Source organism: Vulpes lagopus, chromosome 3 (assembly GCF_018345385.1).
Source record: "Vulpes lagopus strain Blue_001 chromosome 3, ASM1834538v1, whole genome shotgun sequence".
NCBI classification, from domain to species: domain Eukaryota; kingdom Metazoa; phylum Chordata; class Mammalia; order Carnivora; family Canidae; genus Vulpes; species Vulpes lagopus.
The window spans coordinates 122,459,339-122,484,784 of NC_054826.1; the positions used below are offsets into that span (position 1 = coordinate 122,459,339).

General features: G+C 50.1%; 1 protein-coding gene and 1 pseudogene across 1 annotated transcript in view; both read right to left on the reverse strand.

The window, feature by feature from the left end:
- ABAT (4-aminobutyrate aminotransferase) overlaps nt 1–25,446 on the reverse strand; it is an 85,911-nt gene that overhangs the window by 19,562 nt on the left and 40,903 nt on the right. The window contains exons 2-6 of the mRNA XM_041748911.1: nt 20,554–20,668; nt 10,992–11,089; nt 8,629–8,658; nt 7,296–7,413; nt 3,629–3,678 (exon numbers count right to left, since the gene is read on the reverse strand). Of these exons, the coding sequence (XP_041604845.1) occupies nt 3,629–3,678; nt 7,296–7,413; nt 8,629–8,658; nt 10,992–11,089; nt 20,554–20,623 (366 nt within the window). The 5' untranslated portion in view covers nt 20,624–20,668. The remainder of the gene's footprint in view (nt 1–3,628; nt 3,679–7,295; nt 7,414–8,628; nt 8,659–10,991; nt 11,090–20,553; nt 20,669–25,446) is intronic.
- On the reverse strand, nt 14,790–19,411 carry LOC121487328 (annotated as a pseudogene).

Below are 25,446 nucleotides of genomic sequence, written 5' to 3' on the forward strand. Positions count from 1 at the left end.
AAGATGTGGGGGTGGTGTTCTTGTTCAACAAAGCATGACATTAAGAACAGACGGTATCTGGGACATTGGGTAGCAGAATCAAATGAGGACAGGTTTCTAGAACCCTTGCTGTCAGGCTCAGCAGTCCTAAAGTACAGTGTGAAGAGAATGGGCTTTGGTTTAAGAGGCTGTGCAACCTGGGGCATAGGGTGACCTCTCTGGTCTTCAGAGTCTTTATCTTCCAAAAGGGGGACGTCTCCCTTGCTGCCTGTACGGAGCCAGTGAGACGTCAAAGTGCAAGATGAGGCAGCAGCTCAGTCTAGATGGATAGCAGACAGGCCAGGAGGTGACGGTGGTGGCAGGTATCTGACTGGACCAGGTCAGCAGTCCCAGGTGTCAGGCTGCACTCATCACTCAGCGCAATGACTGTGCACTGATCATTCAGGAACTATGGGCACTGTAACGAGTGGCCCTGGTGACACAAGAAACTGGAACTGGGGCAGGAACCCAGAAATTGGATCCAGGGGCCACTGCTTCATTTTTTGCAGCCACATGAAGTAATTACATTGGAGTTTGAGGGTGATGTGGTTGGGGTACAAAAGGGTTGATTAGCCCCTTCGTAGGACTTCAATGACCTGGCAGGAACCTGTCCTCGATGGGCAAAGTTCCATAATCGCTGCCGAGTGCATCTCTAGCCAAGAATCTGGAAGACCCACCATGTCAGCCAATGGTCCACCAGCCTGGTGCCCCAGGTGTACCCCCCTGAGCTTAGGGCAGCTCCCACTTCTCTGAGACTGTGCCCAGGGGCTCCTTTCACTTGGCCGAACCCAGACTTCTGCAGGAGAACACTGTCAGCACAGGCCCTGACCTCGCCAGCACCCAGAACAGTGCCCAGCACGCAGGAAGTGTTCAATCAATAATCGATGACTGAACAAATGTCAAGAAATGAGGCTGAAGAAGCAGGAGCCAAACCACCAAGGGCTTTGCACCTGAAGTGGGGGAGATGGGGTGCATCCTGGAGGCAGTGGGTAGGAGAAGGAATTCCAGGCAAGGCGCAGCTCGGGGGCGGTGAGCACGGGCCCTCCGGGGTGGGGGTGCTGGTGGAGGGGGGCTGCTGGAGACACACACAAAGCCAGGGCCGGCTGGACAGGGTGAGGGGTGAGAGGCAAGAAGGTGAGGGGACACAAATCCTGGCAGAGAAGGGTGGGGGCAGGGCATCCCCTGGAATCAGAATCCCTGGGCCCCGAAGTCACGTGTTTTCGGGGATGATTCTGCCTCCGGATGCAGCTGACACCGCAAATGTGTGTGACATGTTTGTTGACACAGTTTTTTCAGCACCAACTGCTGAGGCATCTGGGATCTGCACAACGTTTCGAAACAAAGCCAGGCTTTGAATGTAAACATCCCCATGGAGCCTCCCAAATGGGCTCGCCAGGCACCTCTAGGGGACGCCCATTTCTGCTCCATCAGCCCCTGAACTCGGGGGCGGGGGTGGGTGGGGTGGGTGGGGTGTCAAGGGGGTGGGGGGGAGCCAGGCCCAAGCCCCTCCCAGGCAGGGCGGGGACATCCCTCAGGGGAAATGTGGTTCTCTCTGGTCACCTTCAAGTCTGACGGTTAAAAGGGGAGGGACTTCAAAACCGGGAGCCGGGTCCCCAATGCGCCTGCCCCCCACCGTCCGCCTGGCTTAGATTTCTCTTCAGGAGCCCCACTCGCTGTGTCACTCTGAGTAGGATGATGGCCCCGCAGTGACACTTGGTGCAGGCGAGGACAGGGAGGGGGCGCAGTGGGGACGGGCTGGCGGGAGCCGCTGGAGCTGCCGGAGCCACCTGCTAGCGCACACTGCCAGGCCAGCGCCAGGCCAGCAGAGCCCAGCGGCGACGCACGAACGTGGCCACCAAAACCCAGGCTCTCCAACGTTCACCAGTGTCTGCATGGGGAAGCACCCAAAGGCCCACCAGCGGTAGGACGGGCCGGTTCACTGCAGGGATGCACACACGGAGGATGCTCCAATGGCCCGGGCACGGCTGGTCTGCGGCTACACACCGGGATGAATTACACAGACAGACTCAGAGGGAAATAGGCCGGGTGCGACCACTGGCTGCAGGACTCCGCGTACGAGGCGGTAAAGCATGTTAGAGACGCACCTACGCTGTCAGACTTAAGGGGTTGGCAGCCAGGTGCGGGGCATGTTGTGGGGAGCAGGTGCCACTGATTCCTTCTCCCTGGGGGTGAAGCACCCCCCCCCCCCCGCCCCGTGACGGGGAGCGCACAGGCGGCTCTGAGGTCCGTGTCTGGCAGGGGACTTGTAGGCACTACGTTGGCCTCCAGGAAAATGCCCCACCCTCTTCCCATCCCTGACGGGATTGCCTTACATGGCAAAGGGGATTTGGGCAGATGGGATTAAAGGTCCTTGATCAGATCAGATAGGAAGATTACTCTGGATTTTCTGGGTGGGCTGAGTGCAACCACGGTAGCCCTCTGTTAAGAGCAGAAGCAGGAGGAGGGCAGAGAGGACTGGCCCGGCACTGCTGGCGTGGAAACCCCGAGAATGAGTGCCAACAGCCTGAGTGAGCGCAGAAGCAGGTTCTGCCCCAGAGCCTCCAGCTTTGTGAGACCCCAAGCAGAGTGCTCAGCTGAGCCGCCAGACTCAGGCCACGCAGCAGCAGGAAACACGGAGGCACTGAAGTTACGCCACGGCGGAAACAACTAGGAAGAGAATGTCTAGGAAGGCTCCTTATGTAAGTAATAACGAAAGCAGAGCTGAGAGACACCGGGTTATACGGGACGGGTCACCGAGCAGTGCACCTGGGGGGAAGCGCCGCTCAGCGTGTTATACTCAGTGTGCCCCCCAGGGGTGCGCATCTGGGGGCACCTCTACTTGCACTCCCCGCCCACCCCCCCGCCCCCGGGGGACGCGGCAGTGTCTGCAGGCAGGTTTGGTTCTCACAACTGAAGAGGGGACGCTGCTGGCCGCCTCTCCGAGCGTCCCCATGCCCCGAGACTGACATCCGGCCTATGTGGTCCCTACATCTGCACCCTGTCCAGTCCCTGCGGCTCCAGCTCTGGCCACATGTCCTCTTTCTCTCCTTGTCCTCACCATTGCTCTCCCTCCCACTCCCTTCTCCCTGCAGGGGCCCTGGAGGCTCCTCCTTTTCAGTCACTTCCCTGGAACCCTTCCCTGACCCCCGGCCCCCTCAATCCCTGGAAAGCCCTGCTCCTGTGGGTTTTAGTCCCAGCACCTCCTCTCGCTGTGTGACCTTGGGCAAATCCTTGACTTCTCTGTGCCTCCATGTCCTCATCTGTAGGATGGTGATGACAACGGGGCCCTGCCCCATGGACTTATCAACAATTACAGCTGCAAAGTGTTGAACACAGCATTTGGCACACATTTCACTCTCGATAGATGTCAACCTCTGCTGCCACCATCATTGTTTTGCACCAACACAGTACTGTCTGCCTCATTCTGGATGCAGATCCCTGCTCATGTGTGTGGTTAACTGACCGTGGGGCGGGGCTCTGTGGTTTTGCTCACCAAGGCATTCCAAGTCTCTAGTATATGGTATGTGCTCAATAAATATTTGTGGAATGAATGAAGGGCTGCCCAGCGATCCTCTGGATCACCATGAACACTGCATAACCCAGGACTCACCGCGTTTTGAGGCTGTTGAACCAGTTTCAGGAGAGCAGGGTGGCTGTAGCCTGGGGAGAGAGGGCTCGGTTAGAGTTCTGGTTAGAGGGTCCTTGCGCCCCTCCCCTACGGCTTGTCACCCCCTCCCAATCCCTTCATGAGGGGCCTTGTTATCCCTTGCAGACAAGACCCATTCCTGGGGCCCACCCAGACCTCTGGACTCAGGATCAACTCAGGCTGCTGCCAGAGATCTTCCCAAATTCTCTAGTTGATCCTGACGCCCAGGTCTGAGCCGTAGGGGGCTAGACACAGACAAGGCAGTGAATGCAAGGCTGAGGCCCACTTCAGGACCGAGGCGAGTGTGATGAACTGTAGATGCGGCCCTCACCTTCCTCTCCCAGGCCACTGCTGGAGTCGAATCACAACACACATTTGCTCAGGAACCGAACGAATGAATGGTGCAGCCTGTAACCTGTGACCCGCGCGTACCATCCTTCGTACATTCACTGCTTCCCAGAGTCGACTGCATCGACTGTGCAGACTGAGCCTGGGATTGCACGACAAGGCTCAGGATACATCCTTTGACTCAGCAGCTGGCCTTCTGTGCATTCGCCCTACACGCATGTACAGTGACCAGTGCACACACATCTTAACCGTGATGCTCTAGTATCTCCAGGTTTGAAAGCAACCTAACATCTACCAGGGGCCATGAGGAACAGAAAGCCTGCTGCATGGGACTCCTGGGTGGCTCAGCGGTTGAGCGTTTGCCTTGCCTCAGGGAGTGATCCTGGGATCGAGTCCCACATCGGGCTCCCTGCATGGAGCCTGCTTCTCCCTCTGCCTATGTCTCTGCCTCTGTGTGTGTGTGTGTGTGTGTGTGTGTGTGTGTGTCTCATGAATAAATAGATACAATCTTAAAAAAAAAAAAAAGAAAGAAAGAAAGCCCGCTGCACACAACAGATGCTTGGTCAGGGGAGGCATTTATCGTAAAGGAGGAGGGACACTGCACAGCACTGGGGCCAAAGCGTCCTGGGTTCCAGGGCTGTATTTTCAGCTTCTGTTTATCATTCCCAATCCTGGCAATGACTCCACTGGGAAGAGCAGGCCTGTGTGTGTCGGGGGGTGGGCACAGAGGTCAGGGGACCAGATTGGAAGACCCTCCGAGGCAGTGGCCAAGTATTGTGCTCGGTACACAGTAGCTAAGCGAACAAATGAGGTGGAGATCCAGTAACACGGGCAAGAGCCCAGAACTGTCACAAGGGAGACCAGCTGCAGGAGGCAGAGAGGGCAACTCCTGGTCTCCAGGATCACAATTTTTACCATGCATACCTTGTACCTATTTTCTTTAAACCAGTTCATTTTCAGTTTAAATAAACTTTTTTTTTTTTTAAGATTTTGTTTTTTCTTTTAAGTACCCTCTACACCCAATGCGGGGCTTGAACCTACAACCCCAAGATTGAGAGTCACATGATCCACCTACTGAGCCAGCCAGGCAGCCTTAAATGAACTACTTGGAGGGGAGACTCGTATCCCTTTGGTGAGAGGCCTGCCCAGGGCCCCGGGCCTGGGGCCTGCTCCACTCCGCCAGAGGAGCCTAGCAAGTTTAGAGGGGTGATAAGGTCCTGGCACCACCCTGGGGAAACTTTCTCCTCTGCAGCATCAAAGAGTGAATGACTTGATGAGCCTTGTGGTTTCACTCTGCCTGCTTGGAGGAGGGTGGACAGGTGTGTGTGCTGAGGCAGTGACCTGGGGGGCCCAGCAGGTAGAGCTGTGAGCAGCCTCCCTGCCCTCCTGCCCTTCTCAAGGGCATCCTAGGCCCAAGGCTGCAAGGTGCTCATTACTCAAGGAAGGAACAAGCACTCTGGGTTTTTTCCAACTGTATTTTAGCCAGAGGTCTTTCAGCTCTGGTTCTTTATCATGCTGCCTGGGTGTTTATGACTTTTCTGCCTCAGTAGATAAGCCAGTTCCAGGAAAAATCTTATTAAACCACAGATGCAGCTTGTCTTATTGATTTCAGAGGGAGAGATGAGAGCAGAGCTGGTCCCTCTGATCAGGGAAATCCATGCCTGGGCTTTTAATGCTGTGGGACCCCGCATGGCGGGGTGGGGTGCAGCAGGGCGGCCAACTGTGAGGCTGCTATCACAGAAGAAACTCTAGGAGGCAGAGGGCCTTTGGTTCAAATCCTTGGGCTCCCTGGACATGCTGGACAAATGCTGTGACCTTTTGAGACCTGGCCTCCACAGGAAAGCTGGAGATGATGTTAAAAGACCTACTGTGACAGGACGGTTGTAGGGTCTAATGGGATAGTGTGTAGGGTGCCACGCACGTGGCAAGTTCACAGCAGTTACGTTAGGAGAAATCATCTTAAAGACTCAAGATAGGGGAGAGAAGATGACCAGAGGAGAACTTTCAGAACTCCCCATGCTTTCTCAACTTCTGCTGGCCTGATCTCCCGCATCCCCCCCCCGTATTTGGCATCTGGATGGGGATGAAGACTAAGGGAGGCCCACAGGGGCTGGGGATGGGAGGACACAGAGGGAAGAGAATGGCCTGCAGCCCATGGCTGTTACAGGGTAGAGCTAGGATTTGACCCTGAGAACTCCAGAACTGGCCCTTCCACACCAATCCGGAATGCGGAGAAGGTTGTATAAATCACAGAACCCAAAATGCCTTTGGAGACCATAGTGTATCTGAATGATGAGCTTCCCAAAAGGAATGAGTCACCTTACTGTCTAATTGCATCTTAATGGGAAATAAATGGAGACTGGCATCATGCATCGAGGGACAGGCTTCACCCAACGAGATGCTCAGCCCACACACCACTGAGCGCAGCAGCTACCTGTGTGTCTGAGTCAGCCTTATCCATCCCATCTTCTGCCCTGCCCTCCTCCAGCAGCAAGTCATGCTCTGTATGGCCCAGAGGTCAGCCTGGTGGGACAGACGTTGCTGGTGCCCCCCACTGCTCACCTTGACTGGGCAGGCCACCCCCTTCCCAACTGCCTGTGTGGGGACCAGTAACAGCTCCATCCGCCTCTTTCTCTGGAAAACTGCCCTTGGTGAATGGAAGCCACTTTGCCCGAGAGATGAGCCATGTCCTTCCTGCTGGCAGCTGGAATGCACTGGAGTACAAAAAGGCCAGCCTCTTTGATACAGTCAGGGACCAACTCTGGGGTGCAGTTCATGCTCCAGAGCTCCCTGTGTGTCAGGCTATGGCTAGTCTCTGGCTGAGACCTCATCCTTCTTAGCCTTTCCTTCTTCCTTTCTGTCTCCTGAGACTGTGCCCTTAATAAGCTACTTGTACAGAACCCATGCCTCAGGCTCTTCTACAAGACCTAACCTAAGACAGTTGACATTAAAGGCTAGGGCCCCACACACCTGGGCTCACGTCCTAGCCATGCTTCCTCTGCAAGCCACGTCACCTCTCTGAGTTTTGCTTATCTGTCTACAAAATGGAGGTATTAATACATATTCACCCTGTGGGGTTTCAAGGAAGAGTAAATGAGAGAAGAGAAGCCACGTAAAGTCCCTATACTAGACCCTCTACCAATTACTTGCTCCATTTCTCTGCCCTTGAGGGAAGTGTCTGGCGGCACACAGGGATGTGCATGCTGGAAGGAACATGTAAAGTCTGGGCAGTCACGGCTAACAGAGAGGAGATACATATGAGGATGGATTTCTCAGCTCTTACCTATGGGGACAGAGGAGATCTGGGAGTAAAGGTCCAACATCCGGTTCCCATCCACGTCAACCAGGTAATTGCCTCGGCTCTCTTCATAATTGCAGAAAAAGTGCACAGCCTCTGCGTTCTTGGAGAAAGCAGAGGCTGATTCAGGGTTGCTGCAATCCCCTAGATTCTCCATCTTTCAGGATGAAGCTTGAACTGGTGAAGTAAACCATGTCCTGTCTATTCAACGGTCTCACAGAGGGTATCTGTGGGTGCTTACATGAATGGTTTGCTTTATGATAGTTTACTAAGCTGTAAGTTTGTATTTTATATATCACAAACAAAATAAATCTGAAGAAGATTCTGGTGTTAAGATAATGGTAAGCCTTGGAGCAACCATGAATAAACCAATTATGAAAGAAATGAAATCAGCACATTAGAAGATATCCACTTACTGCAAAAAAAAAAAAAAAAAAGTAAGAGAAACAAAAATATATGAGACATACAGAGAACAAACAGTAAAATGGAAGATATGAATATATCAATAATAACAAAACTGTCAGACTGGATAAAAAGATGCAACTATATGCTGTCTACACAAGGTGTACTCTCAGTTCAAGAATACAAATAAGTTGAAAGTAAAAGAATGGAAAATGATACATGATTCTTACAGCAATCCTAAGAAAGCTGAAATGGTTTATATTAATCAGACGAAATCAACTGTAAAACAAACAAAAATGTTTCTAGAGGTGAAGTCCACTAAAAAGATGTAACAATTATAAACATGTAAGCACCTGAAAACAGAGCCCCAAAATACAGGAAGCTAAAATGGGCAGAACTGAAGAAAAATATAATTATAAGAGAATAGCTAGAAGCTTTAATAGCTGGCTTTCAATAGTGGATAGAACAACAGTCAAAAGATTAACTAGGAAATAAGACTTAACACTTTAAACCAATAGATCCCACACACTTATGGAACACTCTACCCAACAGTGGTTCTCCTCAAGTGCATGTGAGACATTTTCCAGGATAGACCAAATAAAAGCCTCAGTAAATTTAAAAGGACTGAAATCACACAAAATATATTTTCCAACCACAATAGAATGAAATTGGAAATCAGTAAGAGAAAGAAATTTGGGAAGTTCACCAAAATGTGAAAAGTAAACAACACACAAATAACAAATGAGTTGAAAAAGAAATCACAAGGGAAATTAGGAGAAAAAAGGCTTAGAACAAAATCAGTTGTATTTCTTTTTCTTTTATTTTTTTAAGAGCCAGCACAGCCTAAGTGTTTGTGTCCCTAAGTTAAGTTATAATAGAGAAGCAGTGGAGAGAATGCTAGCTCATCCTCACTTACCTGAATTATATTCAGCTGTTTCATTAACTCCTGCAGGCAAGAAGAGCAAAAAGCATTATAGCAAGGACACACTCTTGCCAAAGAAGGTTCAAGTCTTTCATGTCTTTCCAAGTGTTGGGGCTTCTCCCCAGCCTTAGGCCAATAACCTCATAGGTAATTAGTCATAGGTAATTTAATAATATTACAATTATTAAAAAATTGCTTAATATAAATAGTTGGCAGGAAACTATTCCTGCCAGCTACATTACCACTGTAAACAGAAATGTAGAAACTTGGAAGGATAGCAATAAAATAAAATAAAACATTAAAAATATTTAAGCTAAAGGTGTTTATCTAGTACTCATAAAAGCATAGGTTCCCCCTCCCTTAAAAAAATTTTTTTTAAAGAGTTTTAATTTATTTATTCATGAGAGACACAGAAGGAGAGAGAGGCAGAGACACAGGCAGAGGGAGAAGCAGGCTCCATGCAGGGAGCCCAATGTGGGACTCGATCCCAGGTCTCCAGGATCATACCCTGGGCTAAAGGAGGTGCTAAACCGCTGAGCCACCAGGGCTCCCCCCCCTCTTTTTTTTAAAAGTAGGCTTCACACCCAGTGTGGAGCCCAATATGGGGCTTGAACTCACAGCCCTGAGATCAAGACCTGACTGAGCTGAGCTCAGGAGTCATATGCTTAATGGACTGAGTCACCCAGGCACCCTGGTTCCCTTTTCATTTGGGGAAAAAAGGCTTTAATGTCCTGTTATAAAAAATAAAATTAACTGAAAATATAAACTTGCACATCAAAGAACCACTTGTAATTATAGTCTAAACACTCCAAAAACCACATGAACAAGTCTATACAGAAACTGGGAATTATGTATTGGGAATTGGGAACTAGTTGCTTTACTACTATATAGACTCAATCTCTAAAAATAATTCAACATAAAATCAACTTTAGCAATTGGTGTCGTAAAATCATGTTTCCACATAAAAATAGAAATTAATGGGGATCCCTGGGTGGCTCAGTGGTTTAGCACCTGCCTTTGGCCCAGGGCCTGATCCTGGAGTCCTGGAATTGAGTCCAGCATCAAGCTGCCTGCATGGAGCCTGCTTCTCCCTCTGCCTGCGTCTCTGCCCCTCTTTCTCTCTCCCTCTCTCTGTGTCTTTCATTAATAAATAAATAAAATCTTAAAAAAATAGAAATTAATATTAATGACAAGACTATAAAACGATCATTCCAGGTATTTTCACCACAATGAAATTAAAATGCACCTCTCCTTCACAGAAATATGCATGAAAAATATCCCTTCTTTTGTTAGTAAAATGCTATCAAAATAACTACAATCACTTGCATTAATACATGAGATTTCCAGATTTATATAAACTAATTGCAATGACACAAGGGGTATCTTCTGACAGTTAAAAAAGAAAAAAAGACATTGTGGATAAAATCTGCAAATTGGCCAAGAAAAAAGCCAATTTGTATTAAAAAGGTTTACATTGTTGTTTTTTTTTGGTGCAAACATTAGAAATAGTATAGCGCATCACAAAACAGAATCAAGGTTAGTCAGCCTTCTGAAATGTGTTATATGCAGTTTTTGTAGCATCTCTGAGAGGTGCCAACCTTCCTCAGGGATCCAGAGCTACCCAATGTGTCTCATATGCTGTGTCCTGTCACCTTGCACACCTCTCCACATACTGTTCCCCTCACCTGCAACAGAATGATGCGCTCCTTTAGTGAGTTCTTCCTTTTTATCCTTCAAGGTCAAGATCAAGGGCCTTTGCTCTCCCTGTCCTGTGCCATCTGTCATGCCATGTTCTTCCATCTTGGTCAGATGTCCTGCCCCAGCCCTTCACTCTAGACTCCGAGCAAGCCATCTGACTTGCTTTGGCTAACAGAATGAGGTAGGAGTTATGGTGGACCAATGTGGAGCCTAGACCTCAGGAAACCCATTATGTGCTCTCGTCTGCCATCGCCATGAGGACGAGCCCAGCCCAGCTTGCTGGAGGATGAGAGACCCAAGACAAGCTTAGCTTAGACCAACCAGTGGCCAGTCATCCCCCAGGCATGTAGATGGGCCCAACGGAGCTGCCCTGCTAGCTCCCAGTTAACCCCAGATGCATAGGCAATCTGAACACAACTGAGGTTTTGTGATTGTTTGTTACACAGCATTACTGTGACAACAGGTAACTGCTACATCTCCTCTGAGAAGGCCTCTTTGACTTCTTGTGGCAGAACGGCCTCATTTAATGTCCTGGATCTCTAGTGGCAGGCTCTCTAAAAGCAGCTAAGAATGCAGGTCCCTATGCTTCACTGTGTTCTTACCTCCTGGACCCCTTTCACTTTGTTCTTATGAACACCACTCAAGTGTGCTCAACTCACCCGGGATTTAGGCCCTGGGACTTCTGTCTTCATCAGGGGCCCGTCATAGTCAAATTCAACATCAACTTTGGCTGCGGCCTGACTGATGTGTCTGGAGCCTGTAATAAACAAAGATGATGAGAATCCCTGGTAACAGTAGCTGTAATGAGAATTCTGCCCTAACAGGTACCCGATGTCTCCAGTGGAGACAGTTCCAGGGCCTCAACCCCATCCTAGTCAGACCATCCATGAACACAGACTCTGGCCAGACCTGGGCACCACAAAAACACTACAGATTCAAAAAACATGGGAAAGCCCAGTGCTAGCAAAGTTGTAGGCAAATAGGCATGCTCATGTCCTGCTGATGTATCAGCTAATGACACCTTTCTATTCCTTTTAACTAAGCAGTCTCATTTTAGGATTAATCTTAAGAAAATAATGGGATCAGTATGCAAAACTGTAGGTTAAAGCTATTTATAATAATACTGCCTTTCAACAAGAAAACAACTTAAATGTTCAACAGTGGAGAACAGCTAAACACGATATGACATATTCCACCATTTCATGGACATGGAAATTTTTATTCTATTTTTTATTTTTTTGAGAGAGCATGAGCAGGGAGGGGCAGAGGGAGAGGGAGAGAGAATTTTATGCAGGCTCCATACCCAGCACAGAGTGCGATGTGGGGCTCGATCTCACAACCCTGAGATCACGACCTGAGTTGGAATCAAGAGTCAGACACTTAACCGACAGAGCTACTCAGGTGCCCCTGGAAATTCTGAATTTTTATGGACGTGGGAAGATGGCCATGGTATTACCATGTGAAAGCGCAGATTATAAAAATTATCCAGATGTTGTCAAAATTTAACTTATACTCAGATATATATCCCAATATATACATAAGCCAGAGTTTCTCAGCCCTTAGCACGAATGGCATTTTGGGCCAGATAACTGTCGTGGTGGCCGTCCCGGCACTGAAGGATGGTGAGCTGCATCCCTGGCTCCACCCACCAGATGCTGGTAGCACGGCCCCTCGAGTTATGTCCCTAGTTGTGAGATTCAAAAATCACCGAGGAAGGAATAATCAAATGTCTAAATTCAGGTGGTTCCCCACTTATAGATTTTTTTTGCTGTTGTTTAAACAAAAGTTTGGGGCACAAGTCATTGGCTTGCACATTACTTTTGTACAGTAATAAATGCATGGGGGGGGGGGCTGTTCCCAGGCTTGACCCACAAAGGCTTCTGAGCTCAGCACATGGCTAAGATAAAGGGCAGCCTCGGTCCCACATCTTGAGCCCTGGTTGAAAGAGGGCTGTGGTGAACCCAAGGTCAGTGTGGGGTGACTGACCCTGGGCACACATGTGGTGGCTGGGAAATGTTCGCTCCTCTTACTTGGGTTGCATCAAACTAGGAAATCACTAGACACTTTGTGTAAGTCATCTACACCATCTCATTTCTCTTTATGCAACCCTGAGAGGCACATTGTTGCTTCTGTTTTATAGGAGAGAAAACCAAAACTCAGAGAAGCAAAGAATGTGCTAGGCCCTGTCCCTCCTTCCCTCTCTCGGACACACACACACACACACACACACACAGCTTGCCAAAGTATACAAAACCATATTAGAAAACGCAAATTCATTCTTAATTTTCCATAATTGCTTTGGATATCAAAGAGGGCTTCTGAATTAATTATGCAACAAGCTGTAGCCCTTTGAACATAAAGCCCAGTTAAAATCTAGTGGTACTCTTATTTTAAAGCATGAAGCAGCCGGCGTTTATTGTCTTCTGTTTGATCTTAAAATGAAAAGGGAATCCCTACAGAGTCTGTTCTGTTAGCAGAGAGTAAAAGGTCGTGGAACATATTGATGACTTCTTTCTTACTGGTCCAAACTGATTCCAGCTAGACCTGTATGAAACAGGGACACATGTTTGTATAAAAAACAGTTCTGGACTGATGTGGATCCGCTTTGTTTTCAGTAAAGAGGAAAAGTGAAAAATTCAAAACTGGAAGCTGTCCTCCAGTGAGGACACGCAGGTCCTCTCTTTCTTTCTCCAGAAAGTGTCTTGACACCGTGTGGCAGCAGCCAGATTTCCTGGGATCTGAAAAGTGGAGATGCCGGCACTGGAAGCAGCCCCAGTGGGAGTTGCAGCTGAAAGGGTCTTGAGAGGAACGACAGGAGTGAGTGGGGCTGTGTGGAGCTATGGGTATGAGGACGTCGAGGCTGCGAGCAGACAGGGTGGGAGGGGCAGGGGGGAGAGATGGAGAACCCGTCCCCAGGGATCAGGGATGGATGGGGCACGAGACAGGGAAGCCCAGGGCCAGGTGGCAGGCAGACAGGTCTGTTTTGGTTCCTGCCATGTGCCAAGTCTTCGTGGGTGAGGATGGAAGAGGGCCAAGGCCTCCGGGCAGAGATCCTGAAAACCATAGCCTGGTAAGTTGGCGGGCAGCTGTGCTATCGAACACGGGAAGATGGGGCAGTCGACACAGATTCAGCCCCCACTGTGTGCTAGGCAGGCCCTCCCCGGCGAGCTCCCTTCCACTGTTTTCATTTATCCACAACCCTCAGGAGAGATGGTTCTCGGGTTATAGATGAGGAGCAGAGAGGTTAAGCAACTTTCCCAAAGCCTCACAGCTAGTTAGCCGCAGAGCCAGGTTTTGAGCCCATGTCTAATACTTTTCCTTTTCCTACTCTATCTCAATTTTGACTTTTTGTAGGGGAAAATAACCAAATACCAATACAACAAATATTCTCGTAAGCATTTAAAGTAGGCTCCATGTCCAACGTCGGGCTTGAACTCACGATCCTGAGATCAAAAGCGGTGTGCTCTACAGACTGAGCCAGCCAGGCACCGCCGATCTCTTATGATGATATGTAATGTTATAAACCACAAGAGAAAGTAATAAGATTTAAATGGTCAATGGGATGGCTTACAAGTTACATGAGCAGAGATGTCCATTCATGGGGTATTTATAGTGAGCATGCCTGGCAACGTCTCACTTAAGCCTCACAACCCCCTTAGATGTTATGATTATTCCCATGTTGCAGAAGAAGACACCGAAGCTCAGAGAGGTCAAATAGTTTGCCCAAGGTCACACAGCTGGTAAACGGCTAAGCTGCAAGGCTGTCCCTCAGACCTCTCCTTTCCCAGATACTATCTCTCATCTCATCTAGTGCTGGGCTCTGAGATGAAACATTTGCAGCAAAATAACCCACTTCCTTCAAAGACAAATTCCTAGAGGCACAAAGAAAGTGTGAATTAATACTGAACCATCCAGCATTTTCGGTCATGAGCAGAGCAGCACTGTCAGGACGCAGGCGTGTGTCCTCACCCCCGAGACCCCGCACGGTGGGGTCCAGCCCAGCCCTCCGGGTCTGATGACAATGCCTGCTGCCCGCTGGGGCCTCGCCAATCCAGAGTCAATGTTTAACTCCAAACTATAAAAACAGCCATCAAATGTTTTTAATGTTCTCTTAATCTTGATAGTGAGAGTCATAAATGAGTGCCAGTTTTCCCAAACAGCAAGGGCTCTGTATGTGAACCTGGCCGAAGTCAAGGTCAAGTTCAACTGGAGTTGTTTGCTCTGCTTTTCTTTTCTTTTTAAAAAAATCTTATCTCTTCTCCCCAATTGTCCACCCTACTTATTATTATTATATATATTTTTAAGATTTTAAAAATTTATTTATTCATGAGAGGCACAGAGAAAGAGAGAGAGGCAGAGACATAGGCAGAGAGAAGCAGGCTCCATGCAGGGAACCCGATGCAGGACTCGATCCCTGAACTCCAGGATCATGCCCTGAGCTGAAGGCGGGTGCTCAACCACAGAGCCACACAGGCATCCCTTTATTATTATTTTTTAACCGATGAAGATCTATATCTTTGATAAACATCTGGAGCCTACCAGTAGCATAATTATTACATTCTACGCTGTCCCAGAGAAGCATTGTTCCCTAAAATCTGACAAAGCCTCCAGTAAGCACTTCAAGTGTAACCTTCTTCCCATAGACGTGCCCAGACTTCTGCTGCTGGCACACTCGGCTGCAAGCCACTTCCTCCTTCCCTTGCTTCTGTGCAGAAGGGAAAACTGGAGCCTCTGTGTGGGGCTGATGTGAAGTTAGTTCAATTTAAGGACCTCCCAAGATGAGAGGCAAAAAACTTGAATCAGTTTTGCTCTTATTCTCCGCACGTCGTTCTGGGTGTCCTGCAGCGTCCTGTTTGGATTCCCTCCTCGCAGTGAGAAGAGCACTGCACTTCTTGCAGCTACATTTCAGGGTCTGAAAGTTTGGGCTCGTGCAGTCAGCGAGCAGATGTTGTTCTGAACAAGCTACAAAGGCCAAACGTCAGAGAGCAACCGTGCCACGAGAGCGGTAAGTCTGCGTCGGATGTAGCCTGGTGGCCTGAATCCTGTCATGATGTCAGCCAGTATGAGTCTTACTCCTGTGGATGGTCACACACATAACCACATCTCTGTGTCCTCCAAACACCTCCCATCAACTGTGCGACTGTACCCCACAGACACGGACAAATTTCTCCAGGCAAGCAGCCACCATCACTTCTGCTAGGACGTTTGCACAGGGTATTCCCGTTGTGACTTTCACAGATCCATGCAAGGTCACCAGTACGAATGCTGTGGGCATGGGCTGAGTGGTCTGGGCAGGAGCCCCTGAACACGAGGCCATATATCACCTTCGTGCAAAGAACGGTTTGCTGGGGTCCTCTGACGCATCTAGTGGTACACGCACGAGACCCAACAACGGCCTGCTTTGGGGCCCCTTCCTAAGCTGTGGCGAGACGGCTGACGGCCCGGGGGCCACGGCATTCAAAGATCTCGAGGTCTGGTTTGTTGTTTATGTTGAAGGTGACCACAGGGCGTCCGCCAGACCCGCACAGAGGACTGGCCATCTAGTGTGGCCCTTCCAGCTGTGGCTGCTCCACACACCCTCACGTCGTGGCGCTGTAGCAGCAGACGGTGAGGCCGCTGTGGCCAGTGTGAAGGGCAAAGACTCCCCAGAGGCTTCAGGATCCAGGGGGCAGCTCACTCAGGGGTATGGCCCTCACAGACACCACGCACTTGCGACTCACCAGACAGAAGCTCGGACACTTTCCTCTGCTGAACGGGCAAGTTCTCAACCATCTGCATTGCATTCTTCACTGAGGCTGGGTGCCCCTCAGAGCTCCTTCGGGGGGCAACCCCCATCATCTCCGGGCTCTGAGGATACTTGTAAAGAGTTATTTGATCCCCTCATGGAGGAGATCACAGAGTTTGTGCCATACCTACAGGGACACCACCTTTACAGCGAGGGCCAGTCTCACTAGTAGAGCTAACTTCATCACAACCACAATGACGCGTTTCTAATGAGTTCTCTCTGTGGAGTCTCAAGTATCCTTTCTAGAATGACTATCTGGATTCTCTTGTCCAGAGTCAGAGGAATCAATGGCCACTGCCTGAAACTGAGCATTAGGAATTTCTAGGACTTCTCATCCCTGACACTTGTTTGGGGCTAGTTCTGTTGCCTTCCCAGGGTTGCCACTTTGGTTGACCTTCCTGTTTTTACGTCCCTTGCAGGGCTAGTGGTAGACACATCCTGCCCAGTGTCACTGTTTTCAGGAAGTGGGCAGCCCCCAGAGCCTTCTTCCTGAGTTTCTTTCCGAGCTGATGTCGGAGTGGACTCTGCCCATGTGCAGGCCGGCCAGCTGGAGAGTGGGCCTCCTTCTCCAAGGGTGCTTCTGATGCAAACCACAACCTTGGAAGACCCACTGTTGTCTTTGGGTGGCTCTTCACCTTTTTTAAATCTATGTTTGGTGGAGGGAGGGGTTGATTATGAAGAGGGGCGTCTCCTCTGTTCCTGGTGTTTCCTTGGTCCACGGAGAACTTCAGTTCTTGGCCAGGCTCCTGGAAATCTTCCGTGAGCCCTGAGAAGGGTGATGTTGCGGGGATGGCTGGATAAACTGGACCACTGGCACTCTTCTCCCTGTTAGCTTGCAGTAATTCCTCGGACACATTGCAAGTCACAGCCTCGTGACACAGCATTCACATTCTCATCTTGTTCAGGAGATGTGGGTTCTCCTTTAACCTGAACTGAGGCGTTGGGAACAGGAACACTGTGGCAGACTGGGAAAGCAGGAGAAGTGGCTACTTGGACAGGGACTCTTGTGGATGATGGGGACCCAGGGGTCGATCCATCCCCAGTGGCTCTTCGTTTCTTTCTGGTTCCCTGGTAGTCATTTTGCTGAGCCCTGAAGGCACAGCTACTATCTGTGTCTGCATCTGCCAAACTGGAGACCGCAGGAGCTGAGGATGAACTTGGTGATAGAGGGTCTCCTGCATTACTTGCCTGAGCGTCCTGCTTCTCTGAAGGGGCAGGGGACTCTTTGGGCTGGTCAGGTCTTTTGCCAAATGCATCAAAGGTATGGGATGGTCAGAGGGAATTGTGCACTATGTTGCCTCTGAGTTGCAAAGTTCCAGCTCTTTCTCCTGTTCTCAGGGAGATAGCATGCCACCTATTTTTTTTTTTTTTTGATAACATGGTCATTGAGAAAAATATCAATAATTTCACCACCCAGAGATAACTGCTTTGCTGTCTAGTCTCCCAGTCTCTGCACTCCATTTGCCAGTACACGATCATCAGTATTTGGGGGGATGGGGCGTGAAACAAGGCCATGTCTCAGCCATAAGCCACTGTGTCTAACAGTTTCCAAGTGATCTGACAGGTGGAGACACCACACAAACACCTAAACACAGTGGGTGTGGTGGGGGGCTGAAGCACCCTCCTGCTCTCCCTCATTCTGGGGAAGCAGGTGCCGTGTGGTGAGCTGTTCTGTGGAGATGTCCACGTGGCACCAAATCCAGCCAGAAACACGGCAGTGAGGTTGGACATGGATCCCCCAGCTCCCAGGTGAGCTTTCTGATGAGACCACAGCCCTGGCTAACAGCTTAGCTGCACCCTCATGAAAGACCTGGAACCAGAGCATCTGGCTAAGCTGCCCCCCAGATTCTTAATCCATAGGAACTGTGAGATAATAGATGCACATTACTTTAACCTGCTAAATTTGGGGCTGTCATAAGGCAATAAATAACTAATACAGTGGTTAACGCTGCAAGTTTTGGGGCCAGCCTGGCTCTCAACTCAAAGCCTAGTTCAGCCACTTGTTAATACTGAAGCTCCGGGAAGTTATATGATTTCTCTGAGTCTCCCTTTCCTCTCCCAGGGGACTAAATGGATTAAAGGTTAGCTATCATTTAAAAAGTATTTCCTTATTGCTCCTTGCCCATCAGCAGTGTATGAGTCCACATGTACCTGTATCTTTGCCAACACTATGGTTTAGTATTAAAAGACTCATATCTATCTACCTACCCATCCATCTATGACTAGTTATCTTTAATTGACAAGCTAAAAGAAAAGAAAAAAAATCTCACAGTATGGTTCTCTATATCTGGTACAAGTGTGCCAAAAAAGATTCAGCTCTGGCCAAGAAAATGCAGAGCTGATACCTCTGATTTAATCATTTCTGTCTCCTTTTTTCATTGTGTCTCCCTATCAATTCTTGTAAAATGGGAGTAAGGCCACTTCCCACCTAGCATAAGCATAAACGAAGTGCTTTTACATGAACTGTTCCTTCTGATAGAAGACATATGAAAGGAGGGAGGACACTGGGACCATCCCCACTTTCCTGATGAGAAATGGAGGCTCAGGGTCCTGCCCACTGGTCAGGCTCACTTGATGGAATGGGGCCCAGTTGTAGGAGTCTTGACCTACTGCTCTTTCCTGGCTGTTTCCCTGGGGAGGCCCAGATGGCCTTGAGAGTGACCAGCAAAAGGGAAGCCACCAGGCTGGTGTCTCACAGGCCACTCTTTCTTGTATCCTTGGCACTTGGCACAGTGCTCGGCACCCAGTAGGTATTCAACAGTACCCGCTAGGGACAATTCTCTCTTCTGCTTGGAGCACATCAAACCTGCGACATTTGAGTCAGATTTCAGTTTACTTTTAACATAATAATGGGTAAGTGTTAATGTGCTTCTCTTATAACTGAATAAGACAAAATTAAAACCCAAAACCTAATGCCTGGAGGCTATTAAGGTCAAGAACACGGGGAGGCAGAAACCTTCACAGACCATAGGAGACCACATGACAAGTAAGTGCGCTCTGGGAACTTGGGCGGGATTCTGGGATCCAAAGAGGCATCAAGGGAAAAGCTGGTAAAATCCAGAAGTCTAGAGGTTGGTTAATAGTAATGTATGAGGTCAGCCTCTTGGTTCTGACAAGGGCAGCCTGGTGATGCAGCATGGTAACTGTGGGGGACACTGGGGCACATGGGATCTCTCTGTACTATCTTGGTAATTTCTCTGTACTTGTAAGATCAACCAAAATTAAAAGATTTATTTTAAAACCAAACCTAGGGCAGCCCAGGTGGCTCAGCAGTTTAGTGCCACTTTCAGCCCAGGGTGTGATCCTAGAGAACCAGGATCGAGTCCCATGTCTAGCTCCCTGCATGGAGCCTGCTTCTCCCTCTGCCTATGTCTCTGCCTCTCTCTCTGTGTGTCTTTCATGAATAAATAAAAAAAATTAATAAAAAATTAAAACCAAACCTAATATAATACTCGTGTGTGTGTGTGTGTGAGACAGAGAGAGAGAGAGAGAGAGCGAGAACACACCTGCTTTTTATCCCACCTGGGACATAAACACCAGCATTCAACACGCCAACCAAGGCCATGGCCAGCTCTTAGTCTTCAGAAGGTAGATGAGACCAGCAAGAAAGGGACACCACGATGACAAAGCATGGGGCTCTGAGAGAATGGGACAGGCTGGGGGTGGGGTGTAGGGTTCCTCTAAGGGGCTTGCTGCTAGCCCCTCTCCCCCCAAAGCCCCAAGGAAACACAAGGAGGAGAGATCATAACCCAGTGTTTGCAGCCAGACTGACTTGCATTCAATTGGTCATGTGATTGGCTTCTCTGAGGCTCAGCTTCCTCACCTGTAAAACGGGATTCATGCGTGCCTTCCTCATGGGGCTACTGGGAGGGGTCTCATGAGAGCCTGCAAGCTGATGAGGCTGGCCTGGCTAAGCTGCCTGAACTCAGTGAGAAGAGATGTGGCAGAAGGGTGGGCGAGCCAGCTGGGTGTGTGGGGTGGAGGTGAGGGCGAGGGTGGTGGGGGCGGTGGGGGCGGCTGCCTCCTATCCAGTGCCCTTGAAGCACACCTAGCCTTTAGGTCAATCACGAGGATGCTTACAGCCTTCTTGCTTCTTGGCAGCAAGCTCAGCTATATGTTTTCCCCAACAGTCCCTATGAGGACAACCTGGACCCTCCGGCTGCTGGGGCCACCACTCAAGTCAGCAGCGTGGCTCCAGGCCCGATCAGCTTCCTGCTCGCTACAGAGCTGTTCATTCAGGCCAGGAGCTCATGGCGGGGATGGGAGATGGGGGTGGTGGTGATGGGGACAGTTTTAGTGTGCATGAGGGGAAGACAGCCCCCGAGGCACTGGCTGGCCAGTCCCTTTACCCCAACAGCTGTCTCAGCCCGTCCATCCCCAGTCTGGATTGTGTTTCCCATCAGGACCGGTTCTTGCCAAGACCCCCCACGGCTTACTGGGCACGAGCAGGCGGTAGTTGTGCTGGAAGGTGCAGGGCAGCCGCCGGCGGAGCAACATGAAGGCCATGGTCCTCTCCTGCAGGAACAGAGGCCTCCCTCACACGCTTCCACCCTGAAAGAAACCAGAAACGCACAGTCAGGCCAGCCACCAGCACCTTCCTGCCACCAAGCATCCCACTCCCTGCCACACCCCATGTAGTGGAGAAAGTTCTTCTGACATCCCGTCCTTTGCTTTCATACTGAACATACACTTGAAAAATCAAAGGCCAGGGGGACCTGGCTGGGTGTCAGAGGAGCATGTGACTGTTGCTGTCTGGGTCATGAATTCAAGACCCACGTTAATTCTAGTGGTTCTTTAAATAAAGAGCAAAGCCTGTTCACAGGTGTTTTCATTTGGCCTTGACCACACCATGGGCAGCATCCTTATACACATTTTCTAGGTGGAAAACCAGAGAAAGGGGACAGAGATCCCCCTGTAGTGAGCTGACAAGCTCAGGGCGTCATCCATCCAGGACAAGCAGGCCCAGTCTGCAAGATGGGAGGGCTCAGATGGAGGAAGATTCGGAGCAGATGTAGTGGCCACACGACATGGGAGGCTGGGCCCCCCTGCCCTGTCCCCACACAGAACACTGGTCCCCAGGGCTGTCTGGGAATCTCGGGACCCAGTGCAGTATCGGGGAGTGCATGTCTCTAGTGTGACCAGCCTTCTCGAGTTTGCTAGAGATGGAGGGGCTTCCCCTGGATGTGGGACCCTGCTCTGAAACCCAGGGAGCGAGGGTTCTGAGCTCCCATGCCCCCCGTGTTGAACCGCCCCAGACCCCTCCGAAGTCCTGCCCTCCCTGGCTAGACCTGCTAGTCACCCTTTGCTTTGTGGGCCTGGATCAACCCCTCCCCACCTGGTTTGTTTTCCTTTACACTCCCCCCTACCCCATCCCCAGGCCACCATTCAAGTGTGTTCTCCCTGCATCTTTTGGTTTGTGGGTCTTCTTGTTAAACCCCTGCTTTGGTATCTGGAGTGTGTATTTTCAGGTGTATCGTGCTGGATCTCAGAACAGCGATGGAGCCATTCACTTCTCACGACTCAGGGAGCTTGTTTCCCAAGTCCTCTCTGCATGCCGCATGCTGGGCTAAGCTCTTTGCATAGGACACTGCTGATATTCGTCTTTATTATGAGTGCTCACAACAAGGCTTTGTGGTCCCCTATTTACAGATAGGGACACTGAGGCACAGAGAGGTTAATGGTGGGTCTGAAAACAGGTCTGACCCCAGAGTCACTGAGTCCTCACACTTCACACATGTCCCTCCATTCACTCTGCAACAAAGCACGGACGAAGTGCCAACTTGAGGTGGTGGTGGGCTTAGCAGCAGGGTGAGGACACAGGGTAGGGGTGCGGTCTGGGACCAAGCTCAGGACGATGCGCAGGCAGTGCTCCTGACCCAGTACCCCCAGAGCTAATGGGACGTGGGACAATATTAGAAGCAAGGACTGAACAAAGGAGGCGGTGTTGGCACTGGCTGGAGACTCACTCATTCCATGAATATTCACAGCTCACCTACTACACGCCCCTCTACCCTTCCGGTGGGCACTGGGCACAGGGATCGGTCAGGGGCAGTGCTTGCCCTCCAAGCACAACCATGTCCTGAGCACCTAGCTGTGCTGCAGACACCACCCTGTTTCATCCGCAGAGCCCCAGGGGATGAGTGGCTCTGTCAGTGTCAACTCTTCACAGATGAGACAACTGAGGTGCTTCCTGGGAAGTGGGTGCAGGAGGTAACTTTGGGGTGTCTGTTCAGCACACCGTGCCTCCCTGCTCTCAGAAACGTCCCCCTTCTGTCTACAGGGGTGCATACCTGGCAGCCGTGTCTGTGCTGTGTGCCCCACTGGCCGCAGCCTGGACGGGGATAGGCCAGAGCCCTGGGAGTTGTGGGGTCCACCCCCTGCTTCATCTTTTTTTTTTTTTAAGATTTTATCTATTTATTTGGGAGGGGGTAGCAAGAGAGAGCACAAGTGGGAGGGAGGAGCCGGCCCCCCACTGAGCAGGGAGTCTGATGTGGGGCTCCATCCCAGGACCCTGGGGTCACGGACCGACCGACTGGAGCCAAAGGCAGACGCTTAACCCTGAGCCACCAGGGCGCCCCCTCTACCCCATGAGAGGAGCCAGCATGCAAACCGGGTGTTTCAGAACAATGTGCAGCCGAGAAGCAGCTGCAGGAGAGGACGTAGAGGGTCCTGGATGCAGAGGCTCCCTGGGTCCACCTCAAGCCTGCAGCCCTGCCTGGCCCGTGCGCACCGTGCATTGCTGGGCCTGCTGGGGCCAAGCTGAGTCCCCCTATCCCTGGGGGGAGCTGGTGCGGTGGGGGGAGGGCCAGGAGTGTCAGGCTCATAGCTGTCCCTCCAAATGAAAGGAAACATCAGGACTGTGGGAGAAGTGTTCCCATCCTCCGGGTCCAGAAGAGAGCTCCCCCCACCGTCTTTTCCTCCTCCCAACCTTTTTTTTTTTTTTTTTTTAAAGCTTGCTTGAGTATCTGGATTTCTTTTGCTTATAGAGTCCGGCTCACAGCATGGTTAGAGACTCAGACCGAGCTCCACATTTTGGGGTGCCCTGGGAGTGCCTGCCTGTGGCTCTCCTCTTCAGCACTGCAGGTGGACCTGAGCCGGCAGGGTGGCTAAGGATGAAGTCTTTCCCAGTGGCGGCCGATCTGGGATGCGGTCCAGGTGGAAGTGACTGTCATGTCAGGGCGCTGGGTATGATTCTGGAGGGCACTTTATCCCCCTCAATGTGCCGAACCATCCAGCAGGGAGGGTGTCCCCCGTTTTGGAGATGAGACCATGGAATTTCGGAAGGGTTATGATTTGGCCTTGGTTACAGGAATGCCTGGGACTGTCCGACCCCAAAGCCCTTGCTTTTGCTCATTACAACATTAATTAATTCAGCGAATAACAAAACACCTCGCCGCAGTAAGATCCTGGGGCTTGATGAATACAAATGGTCTCGTTCAGAGAGGAGATTTTGTTGCTTTTCACCAGAGAAAATGTTATTGGGGAGAGCATGGGTCTGGAACGTGTGACCATAAATTAACTGATAAACCATACTCTTTCCTTGATAACTCAATGGATTTTTTTTTTTAAATCTATTCCAGCAGCATATCCAGCTCAAAGCAAGCCTGTTAATTTAGCAGCACAGTGACTATGCAGAACAAGCGGCTGCTGTCTCTCATTTAAAGCCATTTGTCTCAAACGGGAGCACTTAAGACTCCACACAATTTAATTTCCATTAAACATGTGTTTGAAAATGCGAGAATCTCTGAGAACGCTCATATTAACATTTGAATGCTCTGCAAAAGTGAGAGTCGCACCTGCACACTTTCAATTACAAAATGTCACAATGGGAAATATATGGTGGTGACATTTCAGTGGCCTGCAGTTGAAATTGACCTTATAACAAAACCTGATCTCTATCAGACATGAATTCTCGGCACAATACGTTTCCAACAATCAGAAGAACTGATGTCATGCGCTCGCTTTCTCTAGCTCGCTAATTCAATCAACAAAAATTAATTAGGTGCCTGTTACAGGCAAGGCACTGCATCATGTAAGTATTGAGATGGGTAAAACACTCCTCTCTTCCTGAGGCTCATAATTTAGTGGCAGAGGAAGGAGGGGGAGACCATGGGAGAATTTAATGTACTAGGCTGCTTTCCCCTTCATGTCAATAAATCCTTAAAATAACCTGGTGAGATGCGTACATAAAAATTTTCCAGTTCACTGTCAACAAGTAATTCTGTACATGGTGGGATGAGATCATGACTTTTGCTGGTACAAAAAGGTGCAAGTGGGAACGCAGGGAGGCAGATTCGTTCTGGTGGGGGTTATGATGCCAGTGCGGAGTCACCGCGTTGTACCTTCAAAGGTGAGATTTTCAGAAGCCACGGAGGAGAGAGGAGGTCGAGGCTTGAGCCAGCGCTCAGGGGTGATGAGACGTGGAATGGGTAGGAGTCGGGTGCACAGGGAGGGTGTCTGGGACATCACTGAGGAGTGGAAGGGAAGGTGAGGCCCAGGGTTGGCTGGAGACCCTCTGTGTGTGTGGGGGGGGGAGCCCAGCGCTCCGGTCTCATTCAGAAGGGTCCTGGTCAGCCAGGACAGGACAAGGGGAGGGGTGCACAGAACAAGCCACAGTCAGTGAGATGCTGGGGTCACTGTGAACTGAAGAGGGGGGTTCCTGAGGCATGTCGGGGGGCACCTAGTGGGGTGAAGGTTGAGAGAGAGGAAGGAGCCAGAGACCACCTTCTAAATCCCCAGCCTGTAAGACTTCCAGGTTCCTGGAAAGTTAAACACAGGTTACCACATGGCCCAGCAATTCCACTCCTTTTTTTTTTTTTTTTTTTTTTTAAGTAGTCTCCATGCCCAGTGTGGAGCCCAGTGCAGGGCTTGAACTTATACCTGTGAGATCAAGACCTGAGCTGAGACCAAGAGTCAGACGCTCAACTGACTGAGCCACCTGGGCACCCCTAGCAATTCCCTTCCTATGTGTACACCACCAAAGAATAGAAAATAGGAGCTCAAACAGATGCATGCCCACGCACAGTAGTATCAGCGCCATTCACAATGCCAAGGGTGGAAGCCACCCGAGTGGCCATCAGCAGCCAGTTGGGGTTTGTCCACACCATGGAGCCCTTCCACACCAAAATAAGGAATGATGTGCTGACAGATGCTACAAAGTGGATGAACCTCAAAAACAGGATGCTTAGTGCAAGAATCCAGACACAAAGGGCCACACGCTGATGATTCCATCTGTATGGGATGTCTAGAACAGGTACATGCTAAGAGATGGAAAGCAGGTTAGTGGCTCCCAGAACTGGGGGGAGGGGACAGTGGCGAGGACTGTCTAG